The sequence below is a fragment of the Hemibagrus wyckioides genome, linkage group LG19 (genome assembly GCF_019097595.1).
Source record: "Hemibagrus wyckioides isolate EC202008001 linkage group LG19, SWU_Hwy_1.0, whole genome shotgun sequence".
Lineage (NCBI taxonomy): Eukaryota > Metazoa > Chordata > Actinopteri > Siluriformes > Bagridae > Hemibagrus > Hemibagrus wyckioides.
Genome location: NC_080728.1, coordinates 19,606,182 through 19,617,500, shown reverse-complemented (window position 1 = coordinate 19,617,500; position 11,319 = coordinate 19,606,182). Strand labels below are relative to the sequence as shown.

The 11,319-nt window shown below is 39.8% G+C and overlaps 2 protein-coding genes across 2 annotated transcripts in view; one reads left to right on the top strand and one right to left on the bottom strand.

Annotated features, from left to right (window-relative positions):
• kiss2 (kisspeptin 2) overlaps positions 1 to 1,973 on the top strand; it is a 3,286-nt gene extending 1,313 nt beyond the window's left edge. The window contains exon 2 of the mRNA XM_058417383.1: positions 1,545 to 1,973. Coding sequence (XP_058273366.1) covers positions 1,545 to 1,810 — 266 coding nt within the window. The 3' untranslated portion in view covers positions 1,811 to 1,973. The remainder of the gene's footprint in view (positions 1 to 1,544) is intronic.
• Positions 1,974 to 2,294: 321 nt separating this feature from the next.
• On the bottom strand, positions 2,295 to 11,071 carry ldhba (lactate dehydrogenase Ba). The gene is made up of 8 exons (XM_058417382.1): positions 10,920 to 11,071; positions 6,582 to 6,713; positions 6,357 to 6,474; positions 5,841 to 6,014; positions 5,236 to 5,409; positions 5,021 to 5,138; positions 3,145 to 3,268; positions 2,295 to 2,807 (listed from the first exon to the last, which is right to left on the bottom strand). The coding sequence occupies exons 2-8, from the start codon at positions 6,708 to 6,710 to the stop codon at positions 2,640 to 2,642; spliced, it is 1,005 nt and encodes a 334-aa protein (XP_058273365.1). The 5' UTR covers positions 6,711 to 6,713; positions 10,920 to 11,071; the 3' UTR covers positions 2,295 to 2,639.
• Between the last annotated feature and the right edge of the window lie 248 nt (positions 11,072 to 11,319).

The window sequence follows — 11,319 nt, the reverse complement described above, 5'->3', positions numbered from 1 at the left end:
ATGATTGTTACTCAAACGAGCGAGCATCTAAAGTCACGCTTTAATGGTTTCTGATTAGCAGCAGGTTACCTCTGTAGATCTATCTAACATTCAGACCAGCATTTTAACCCTTTTTCCCAGTTCACTGGTTCACTGCAGCACATCACCCTGACTTTATTCTTTATTAGTGTGAATTATAATGTAATGTAATGTAATATAATGTTCAGCAGATTGCAGAGTAACGGATTATTCGATCCTGACAGCAGATTCTGAGATGAGAGAACGGGAGTATTGAAAACATTTCAGTCGCTAATCAGTGATGAATAAATTGTTGATTCAATTATATGGAGGATTTATAATTTATTGATCTTTTATTAGCTCTTAAAATGCGTTAAAGGTAGAAGTCAGAGAACCTCAAGAAGTCAAAACAGAGGATTAATTCAAACAAGACATGAATTTAATGCTTGGTAGTTTGTGAAAAGTGTTTATTAAACATGAACACAGATTTCATTTATTTATTTATTTATTTATTTAGAGATGAATATTATTTTGTGTTGATTTGATGAATATTCAGTAAATATACTATTAAAAAAAAATATTGTCAAAGCTAGTAATGCAATATAACAGTCTTATACTGATATTTAAATATGATTATAATATATATAATAACAATATTTATAATAATAATAATAATAATAATAATAATAATAATAATAATAATAATAATAATTATTATTATTATTATTATTTATTAATTATATAAAACAAATATTTAGACACAAGGAATATTTTAATTAAGGTATTTTCTGTGTTCCTTGAAATAAAATGTTAAATCAACTTTTAAATTTTTTTTTACATTATATATTTATTTACAGATTTTGTTTTGGTGGTGATTTGATGAAAATCCATTAAATATACAATTAAAAAAATATTGTCCAAAGCTAGTAATGCAGTAACAGTCTTATCCAGATATTTAGATTTGATAATAATAATAATAATAATAATAATAATAATAATAATAATAATAATAATAACTTAATTATAGAGTTATGTAAAACAAATATTTAGAATTAAACATGAGGAATATTTTAATTAAGGTCTTTTTCCATGTTCCTTGAAATAAAGTGTTAAATATTTATTTTATTTTTATTTATTTATTGGTTTGTTTGTTTACAGACAAATATTATTTTGTGTTAGTGGTGGTTTGGTGAAAATCCAGTAAATATACTATTTAAAAACAACAACACTGTCAAAGCCAGTAATGCAGTACAAGTCTTATACAGATACTTAAATATGAATATATATTTAGATTTATATTATTTAGACTAAATGATAAATTCATTATAAAATGTAATAATACAAATATTCAGAATTAAACATGTTGTAAATATTATATATTTATAAATAATAAAATAGTTCAATACTTTAGGCCTTTTAAGTGTTCCTTAAAATAAAGGGTTAAATAAATCACCCTTTTTAAATAAAATTCTAAAAACATTATTTTATTTATTCATTCATTTATGAAACTCCATAATTTAATTTTTTTCCCCCTACATGTTGTGTAGAATTTGCCGGACTCGGAGACCCGGATCAGAGAGAGATGGACGAGCGCAGCACCTCGGAAGATGACCGGATTTGTTTCTTGTTAAAGGAGAAGGATTCAGAGAGCCACATTTCCTGTAAGCATCGTTTAACACGCAGCAAGTTTAACTACAACCCCTTCGGCCTGCGCTTCGGGAAGAGGGACGGACGCTTAAAAACGGACAGAACGGGAACGAGGAAGATCCTCCCGCTCCTGCTGTTTGTGAGAGAACTGGAAGAAGCATCATGAACACACACACGCAAAAAAGTGCAATTCCTATGAGCTGGATTATCTGGAGCTCTGATGGTGATGGACATTTTGACCCGTTTTAATTAAACAGAGGTTTGTTCTGTACGCTGATCATCACGTGTGTTCAATAAACCTTTTCTTTTCTATTCAAATATTCCTTTTCAAACCCATTCATATTTAGATAGATAGATAGATAGATAGATAGATAGACCAACAGGAAGACAGACAGACAAGAATAGATAGACTGATGAGACTATCTGATAGACAGATAGATAGGTAGACAGACAGGCAGACTGACGGACAGATAGATGGACTGACTGACAGGCAGAAGGCTAGATAGATGGACAGACAGATAAATAGGTAGACAGACAGACAGACCACCATTTTTCAAACATTAAACCCATCCATATTCATTTCCCTCAGAGGTTGTGTTGAATGTAATGTAATGTGTGTCTAGTGTGTGTCAGAAAAACCCCAAAAACCATCAGGATTTAATGACTGCTTTATTAACTTTTAAGCACATTTATCATTTTTTAGGGAAATATATCACTATATTTCAGTCTGGCTTCAGAAAGACTACAAAACTCCTCACCGTCTACTAGATTTTTTTTTGTTGTTTTTTAAAAAAAAAAAAAAAAAACCCTGATGTTATTACATGTTCTTCACCACAGCAGGAAAGAAAGGATTCTGACTCGGAGCTTGAACAATGAAAGCAGAAAGACCAAAAAAATGACCATGAAGTACAAATATATCCACTTCCTGCATTTATGCAAGATGTGTGTGTTAAGTGGAGGGGTTAGAAGTGTGTGTGTGGCACTACAGGAGGACTTCACAGGTCCTTCAGGTCTTTCTGGATGTTCCACAGGGTTTCAGCGCTCTTCTTGAGCTGCCCCACCTCCCCGTCAGTCAGGGTCATGTTGATCACGCTGGTCACACCGCTGGCGTTCAGGACACAGGGCAGGCTGAGATACACCTCATCACCGATCCCGTACATGCCCTATAAACACACACACACACACACACACACAGGTCGGTCCTGAAGATGTCTAAAAAATGTACAGCTAGAGATTTAACAGTGATGTGGTAGAACATTCAGGTTAAAAAAGATTAAAAATGAATTAATAATGAGATCTGGGTCAAGATCTCCACATGTTGATGCCTTCAGGGTATTTAACTTAAAATACTCTGTGTGACCACTAGGTGGTGCTCTCAGGTCAAGCAATTATATACACATCATCAGCCATAACATGTTCAAACAGTCCAAGCACAAATTCCACAAGAGCTCTGAAAGTGTGCTGATGGACGTCAGATGTGTGTGTGTATGTGTTCCTCACCTTGACCATGGTGGAGACAGGATGGACTCTGCTCAGGTTCTTCACCAGGCTCTCGGTCAGATCAGCGACACTCATCCCAATGGCCCAGTTAGTGTAACCCTTCAGCCTAATCACCTCGTAGGCACTGCAACACACACACACACACACACTCGGTCAGTCACCCTCTCAACCTGAAACACTGATCATGATCCTGACTCTGTGTGTGTGTGTGTGTGTGTGTGTGTGTGTGTGTGTGTGAGAGAAGAGGGAGAGACATTAGGTCAGTGTATGCTAATGTACTAATATCAAATGGGGTATTAAAATAAAGTTTTAATGGGAAAATGAGATTCCAGAGAGAGAGAGAGAGAGAGAGAGAGAGAGAGAGAGACAGACCGACCAAGAGAGAGATCAACAGACAGACAGACACAGAGCGAGAGAGAGAGAGAGAGAGAGAGAGAGACAGGCAGAAAGACAGACAGAGGGAGGAAAAGGGGGAGAGAGAGACAGACCAAGAGGAAGAGAGAAAGAAAGAAAGAAAGAAAGAAAGAAAGAAAGAAAGAAAGAAGAGCGAGAGAGAGAGAGAAACAGACAGAAAAACAGAGAGAGAGAGAAATAGGGAGGGAGACTGAGAGAGACAGACAGAGGAGAGAGAGAGACAGAGAGGGAAAGAGACAAACAGACAGAGACAGAGACAGAGACAGAGAGAGAGAGAGAGAGAGAGACAGACAGATGTCTTCAGTAAGACATGACCATAGAGGACAGGAGGATGAGTCTCGTGTGTAAATCCTGATGCGGTCAGTAACACTGTTCATCATGTAGTGTATTAAATCTGGATTATTTAGAAACACTTGTGTTTACACTGTAAACCAGACTGCATAAGTTCAAAAACAAACTGAAATAATAAACACACGGCAGTGCGGGATACACGTCTGTCCGATGCAGACATTTCACGTGACGCATCTGATCCGTAAACGTCTGATGCAGGTATGGGACGTGAGCGAGGCGGAGGGAGGGATTTGTTTTGCTGCACACGTGGAGGTCGTGCATTCCGTCCAGCTGGGACAGAGAACATGATGGACAAAGTCCAGTGTGGGTTAAAGAAAAGGCGGTGTGGAGACTGTGTGAGCGTCACGCCTCATGTTTACACACATTTTTATCTCCTAGTGCACTGGAGCATCAGACACTGTTTTGATTTCAACACGTAAACAAAAACTGTCACGTGACGTCACGCGCCCCTGGAGTATAAACTCAATAAAACTCTAACGTCGTGGTCAATCACACGGAATAATCAGACTCCAAATAACACCACGTCCGACCCGGAAAAATCACACACTAGTCATGTTACCATAAGAGAAGTTCTTTTACTAGCTACATTAAGACCATACAGTTTAATAACACTTTTTTTTTTTTTTTTAAATAAAAGCAGATTTATTTATTTTTAAGTAATTGTGGATAAATGAAACTAGATTTATACATTTATTTAATTCAGTAAAACATTTTTAATTAAAAGCAGATTTTATTTATTTAATTTTTTAATTAATCATGAACTAATTTATTTCAATTTATATATTTTTTTTAATTCAATAAAATTCAAGTTAAAAGCAGATTTTTTATTTAATTTTTTAAGCAGTTGTGAACAAATTTAATTCAGTGTATACAATTTATTTAATTCAATAAAAAACATTTTTAAAAGCAGATTTTATTTATGTATTTAATAATTTTTAAAGAAATTGTAAATACAGTTAATTCAATTTATACAATTTATTTAATTGTAATAAAAACATTTTTTAATTAAAAGCAGATAAATAATCAGAATCCCCAAAACAAGCTTATGTTAAGCACTGTGGTTAGCATGTGTTCATCTTATTTGTTTGTTTATTTATTTTTTTATTCCTACCTGTCCACCACCATCTTGTGAGCCTCCTTCCAGTTCTCACTGTCCTGATCCGTCCCGATGGCGGGGTTGAGCTTCTGCAGGTTCACTCCGGCGACATTGGCGCCGCTCCACACAGGCACTGAGGAGCATAGGAAAGATCTTAGACATGATCTTAGCACCTCATCCAGTCCTCCCTCCTCCACCATCTACCACTATCTAGTGTCTCAGTAGCTCACCGCTGGAGTCTCCGTGCTCTCCCAGGATGTAGCCGTTGAAGCTGGTGGCGTGGATGCCCAGCTTCTCGGCCATGATGAAGCGGAACCGGGCCGAGTCCAGGTTGGTGCCGCTGCCGATGACGCGGTGCTTGGGAAGGCCGCTGAGCTTCCACGTCACGTACGTCATGATGTCCACTGTGTGAGGATTAAAACAAACACAACATGACTAACTGGTTTATCATTTGGTCCAGAATTATTGGCACCTTTCATAAAAAACTAATTTTTATTTTTTTTAAAAATTGATTTCCTCAGCCTGAAGCACGGTAGTGGTGGTACTGAGGTTGGAAAATATTTAATTTTTTAGAAAGGCACTAATAGGATATTAATTGTTTTTTTCCCTCTCTTATCAGTTCACTACAACTAGATTTTCTGGGGAATTTTATTTTTTTTTATATATTTATTTTTAATAAACAATTCAGAATTTTCCAGAAAATGTCAGTAACATTTTTTTTTTTTTTTACAGATTTTATCTATTATTAAATATATTATTTTTTAAAATAAGTTTTCTTGAAGGGTGCTTAACATGTACAGGTAATGAAACTGAGCAGCGCTGCACTGGCTCTCACCTGGGTTGGAGACGACGATGAGGATGCAGTTGGGACTGTGTTTGACGATCTGAGGGATGATGTGCTTGAAGATGTTGACGTTCCTCTGCACCAGGTTGAGGCGGCTTTCTCCCTCCTGCTGACGGACGCCGGCCGTCACCACCACGATGCGGGAGTTAGCCGTCACAGCGTAGTCTGTCCATCAATCATAATAAAATAATTAATAACGGATCACCCAAACATGGACACCTAAGGATCACCACAATCTCACTCAGAGCGAGACCTGGGGTCCATCCATCACCTCAACACTCACAATCAGCGTCAGTAATAAACAGATAAATAAGTAACTGACAGTTTATTTTTATTAAGATATAAATTGCAAAAAAATTTGGCAACAACAAAGTGAATCACTTGCTCAATTCCAAAGTCGAACAAACGAATCATTTAGATAGCGATTCAGAAAACGGCATCAAGTTGACTGCAAAGGAATCATCAATGATAATGATTCAATGATTCATTTGATCATGCACATCTCACCCTTATCAGCAATGATCTTGTGGGTCTTGAGGAAGAGGCTGCCATGCTGCAGGTCCATCATCTCTCCTTTCAGCTTGTCCTCAAGCACATCAACCAGCGCCAGCTCATCACACAGGTCCTAGAGAGAGAGAGGGAGAGAGAGAGAGTGATGTGAGTCTTTCATTCACTTGCTCAGCTCAAAATGAATCATGACAATGGACTGTGTGTGTGTGTGTGGCCTCTCACCTTGAGCAGGATGCTGACCGCACAGGCCATGCCTACTTGCCCCACTCCCACCACGGTCACCTTGTTGGTGGGAGGTTGTGCAGGGCCGCTGCTCAGGGAGGTGATGAGTTTCTCCAGGACTGAGGCCATGATCTACACAGAGAGAGAGAGAGAGAGAGAGAGAGAGAGAGATTCATCATTTATTACACAACATTTCCACATTTATTTATAGTCGTTTTTCTTCTTTCCCCATAGCGCAGCAACACTAGTGTTTAGAGTCATAATTCAACGAATTTCCGCCTCTTGCGTTACATCTCATTACCTTCACACAACCAAGAGACAAGACACTGAAACGTATGCAGTTTGTCTCTTATGGGTGTGTACCAGCTAACACTGATGTCACTTTAGGGGCGTGGCATATTTAAAAAACGGACGAAACCGGTTACATGTTCTTTCTGACCTTTTTACGTCTAACCTTAAACGGAGGTAGGAAATAAAAACTGAACAAGAAGCTGCTATGATAAAACGCTGCTGAATCAAATAACTGAATCGATGAATCATTCGTGAATCAAATGAATGATTCGTTTGGATTTATCGCTGTTCCAACAACAAAACAATATATTGCATTTTACAAGAGAAACTCAAACTGCTGAGGTTAGAGAGGAATAAAAAGACTGAGATGTTGATTATTTTCCCAAAACTGCAGTGTTTTATACTTTTTTACGTAATCAGGTGAAGCACAGATCAGATCGATTCTGAATCGTGTTCAATTGTGTTAAAGTTCAGAGGTAAAAGGTCGAATTCAGAGTGTGTACGCGGGCAAAACGTGAAACGCGTGAGCCAACGTGCCGCTAATCCTCCCCGCGTCCTTTTCCAGCCAGCCAGGGCCCTCGCTAATCCTGAAATGACACGGTGCCAAAAGGACAAAAGGAGAACTGGCCACAGGCATGAAATCTCACTCTGACCTCTGTGTGTGTGTGTGTGTGTGTGTGTGTGTGTGTGTCTGTCTGTGTGTGTGTAGAGTAGTATTGCGTAAAGATTTACCCTTACCATAGTGTTAGCTCTACCAAAGTGCTAATATTAATATAACTTTCCTGATAAAACTCACGCTGGCTTATCTGCTAATGAAATACAGCTGAGTGCAAAAGTTTGTGCACCCTTAGAACAAAAAGGAAGTGTGTATATGAAGGACATGTTAAGACCCATTTGTGTTTACCAAACACTTTAAAATATCACACATTGTTTTAAAAAAACAACAACATTGGGCTGAAATAGTTCTGAAAATAATCTTCACACTGGTCAGAAATACAGAGAGAAAGAAAAATGTGAGTGCAAAAGTGTAGAGAACATCGAGGCAGTGCTGAATAAACCATTAGATAACTCTACAAATAATAATAAAAAATAAACAAACATTTTGTGTCTGCAACGTCCAGTGTTTATTTTCTATTTGTCCGGAACACACAGTGCTTTGGCTGAGTTTTAGCAGCTCACAGGTACAACACTGCAACCCGCTCTCTCTCTCTCACTCTCACACACACACTCTCTTGTGCGCTCTCACACACAATCGTGCGTGCACGCTCGCTCTCTCACACAATCTCTCTCGCTCACACACCTGCACTCGCACGCTCTCTCACACACACACTCGCGCTCTCTCACTCTCTCTCTTGCTCACACACCTGTACTCGCGCGCTCTCTCACACACACCTGTACTCGCGCGCTCTCTCACACACACCTGTACTCGCGCGCTCTCTCACACACACCTGTACTCGCGCGCTCTCTCACACACACCTGTACTCGCGCGCGCTCTCTCACACACACCTGTACTCGCGCGCTCTCTCACACACCTGTACTCGCTCGCGCTCTCACACACACCTGTACTCGCGCGCGCTCTCACACACCCGCGCGCTCTCACACACCCGCGCGCTCTCACACACAATCTCTCTCGCTCACACATCTGCACTCGCGCGCTCTCTCACACACCCGCACGCTCTCTCACACACCCGCACTCGCTCTCACACACAATCTCTCTCGCTCACACACCTGCACTCGCATGCTCTCTCACTCACACACCCACACTCTCTCACACACAATCTCTCTCGCTCACACACCTGCACTTGCACGCTCTCTCACACACAATCTCTCTCGCTCACACACCTGCACTCGCGCGCTCACACACACACACACGAGTGCTCTCTCACACACAATCTCTCTCGATCACTCTCGTACAAACACACACAAACACTCGCATGCACTCTTGATCCAGAGCACTGCTGCTATCTCACCTGAAGAACCACACGGAGAACACACCCGAGCTCTACTCTAAACACTGCAGATGTGAGAGACTCCTTAATGTGTCACGTTACATGTATTTATTTATTTTTTGTTCTTTTTGACCACATAGATTCGCTTTACAAGTAGACAACATCCTGATCTTCAGATCTCACCGAGGGGAATGACCTCAGAGCCTTCTTTTCACTGTTCTGTTACAGGACATACCCACGTCTCTACAGGTAATACCAGGACAGATCTAGTCCCTTTAATATTAACCTGGGGAAGTGGATCGGAGCGTATCTCATAAAATCTCCATAATCTGAACAAAATTACTACCTCAGGCTAAAGCTGCATGAATCTTTCTGGGTAAAAGGTACCTGAACTCCTCTGCACTCAAACCGCACCTGTAACCTAGTTTACATTTCTAAATGCGCCGTTTTATAGCCCGAGGTCAGTTATATTGCCTGAAGAGTCTGATGCCAGAAAATAAAGCGGCTCTGTAAACATAAACCAGATTTCTTACAGCTCTGCTCTCTCTCTCTTTTTTACGTGATAAATACCGAGTGTGCGAGATTTCACAGGAAATTCATTCTCAAGAGCAACTTTCAAAGAAATAAAACCATTCTGTCTGGTTGGTTTCCTTCTGCTTTAGCTTTATTTACATAAGTAATGTTGTAAAACTTCATCTAAAGCTCAATAGTTTCCTTCCTGACAGGATGCAGTGAGCAGGTTAGCGAGCGGTTGCTCGCTAAAACACACTTTTTAGTGGTTTACACACATTATCCTGTTTATTCAGCATGTTGAATTTCTTTTTCAGCTCCAAATCTCTTTATAAACCTTGATGTTCTTAAGCAACTTTCCAAATTAGTATAAAATCTCAACTACTTTGTTTTTTTTTTTTCCTGTCAGCTTTTTAGCATTTCAGATCTTTTTTTCTCCCACACCTAACCTTCCTCTCCTGTTATTAATTAACAGCAGGATTTATCAAATTAGCAGAAGTAGCATTCCTTCGGTTTTCTAACATTAGCAGCATTAGCAGAAGTAGCAGTGTGTTAGCTCATAAGGAGCTGTAGCGGTTTGTCGTCATTTTATAAGCAGTTTGGAAACTAGCATTAACTTGTTGGAAGTAGTAGGTTAAGTTTATGAGCTGTTTATTAGCAATTTGTTAGCTGATAGCTAGCTTTAGCGGTTTTATAAGTTTGTTAGCTCAGAAGAATTCTCCTTATTAAATTCCTTCACCGTTATTCATCCATATTTAGCTAGTTCTCTGAGCTCCTGTCAGGTTTTATTTGTGGATGCTATACAAATATGCAAAACAATTTATTTTTAAAATAAGTTTTTAGCCTCCCCCCCAACCCCCCACTTTATAACCGTGATATATTTCGGTTCATCACACCGTTAACTCCCCTCGCGCTGGAGGCACGAGCGCACAAGTCGCGTGCCCCAGTGTCCCGGATGTAGCCACGTTAAATAACGGAGAGATTTTTAACAATACGGAGACAAAGGTGTTTTAAATTGTTTCACAAAACGCGTTTATACAGAATTTAGCTTCGGTTTATCTTCTGCGGGCGTCCTTAAAATACCCTTCAACGGAGCTACTCATGTTTCTAAAACAATAGAGGCGCAGTTTTAACAACACAAGGTCAAGTTCATGTCGGCTCGTGCATCTTTTTTTCACACACACACACTGTGTGTGAAAGTGAGAGTGAGAGAGGCTCAAAAGTGCAACATAAATACACACACACACAAATCAAATTATTTATATAAATTAATAAAAGATGGCCTTGTTCTGCAACCGCTCTCGCGCTGCACTTTTTAACGGAAATTTCCTAAATCGGACATGACCTCAAACAAACAAACAAACAAACAAACAAACAAACAAACAAACAAACAAACATTGCAATGCACGGAAAAAAAAACATCATTACACTCACAGAAAATGAAAGGGGAAAACAATAATCGCAGTAGAGTAGTCCTATTAAACCTGGAAGCAATTAAACACGTTTTTTCCCTTTGGCCTACGTGCACGCGCTCTGTGTATTAAATGACCTCGAAGCGAGTTGAGAGAATATGGTGCGCGGTACGTACATCAGGTACGAGGGTGTGAAAATGTCTCTGGGTCCTCGGTGCGTGAAGCGGTGTGCTGAGAGCTGATCTGATGGCAGGAGATAGATGATGTGATGTGTGCGTGAAGGGCGCGCGCTCACCCTAGTCAGCTTCAGCGAGACAGGAGTCGAGGAGGAGGAGGCGGTGGGTGGGTGGGTTCGGGCGCGCGCGCTCGTGAATGCACGCTACGCAAATTGCGCAAGTGCGTAAAAAGCGCGTTCGGTGCGCAGCTCGAGACGGAGTAAAGGCGGTGTGGAATGTGACGATGCTGATAATTCAGAGACTCAAAACTGTGTGACTCCACCAACCTTGACTTCTCTCTCTCTCTCTCTCTTCTCTTCCTGGAACTGAACTGAGGCATAAAGAATCTAACCATTTTCAG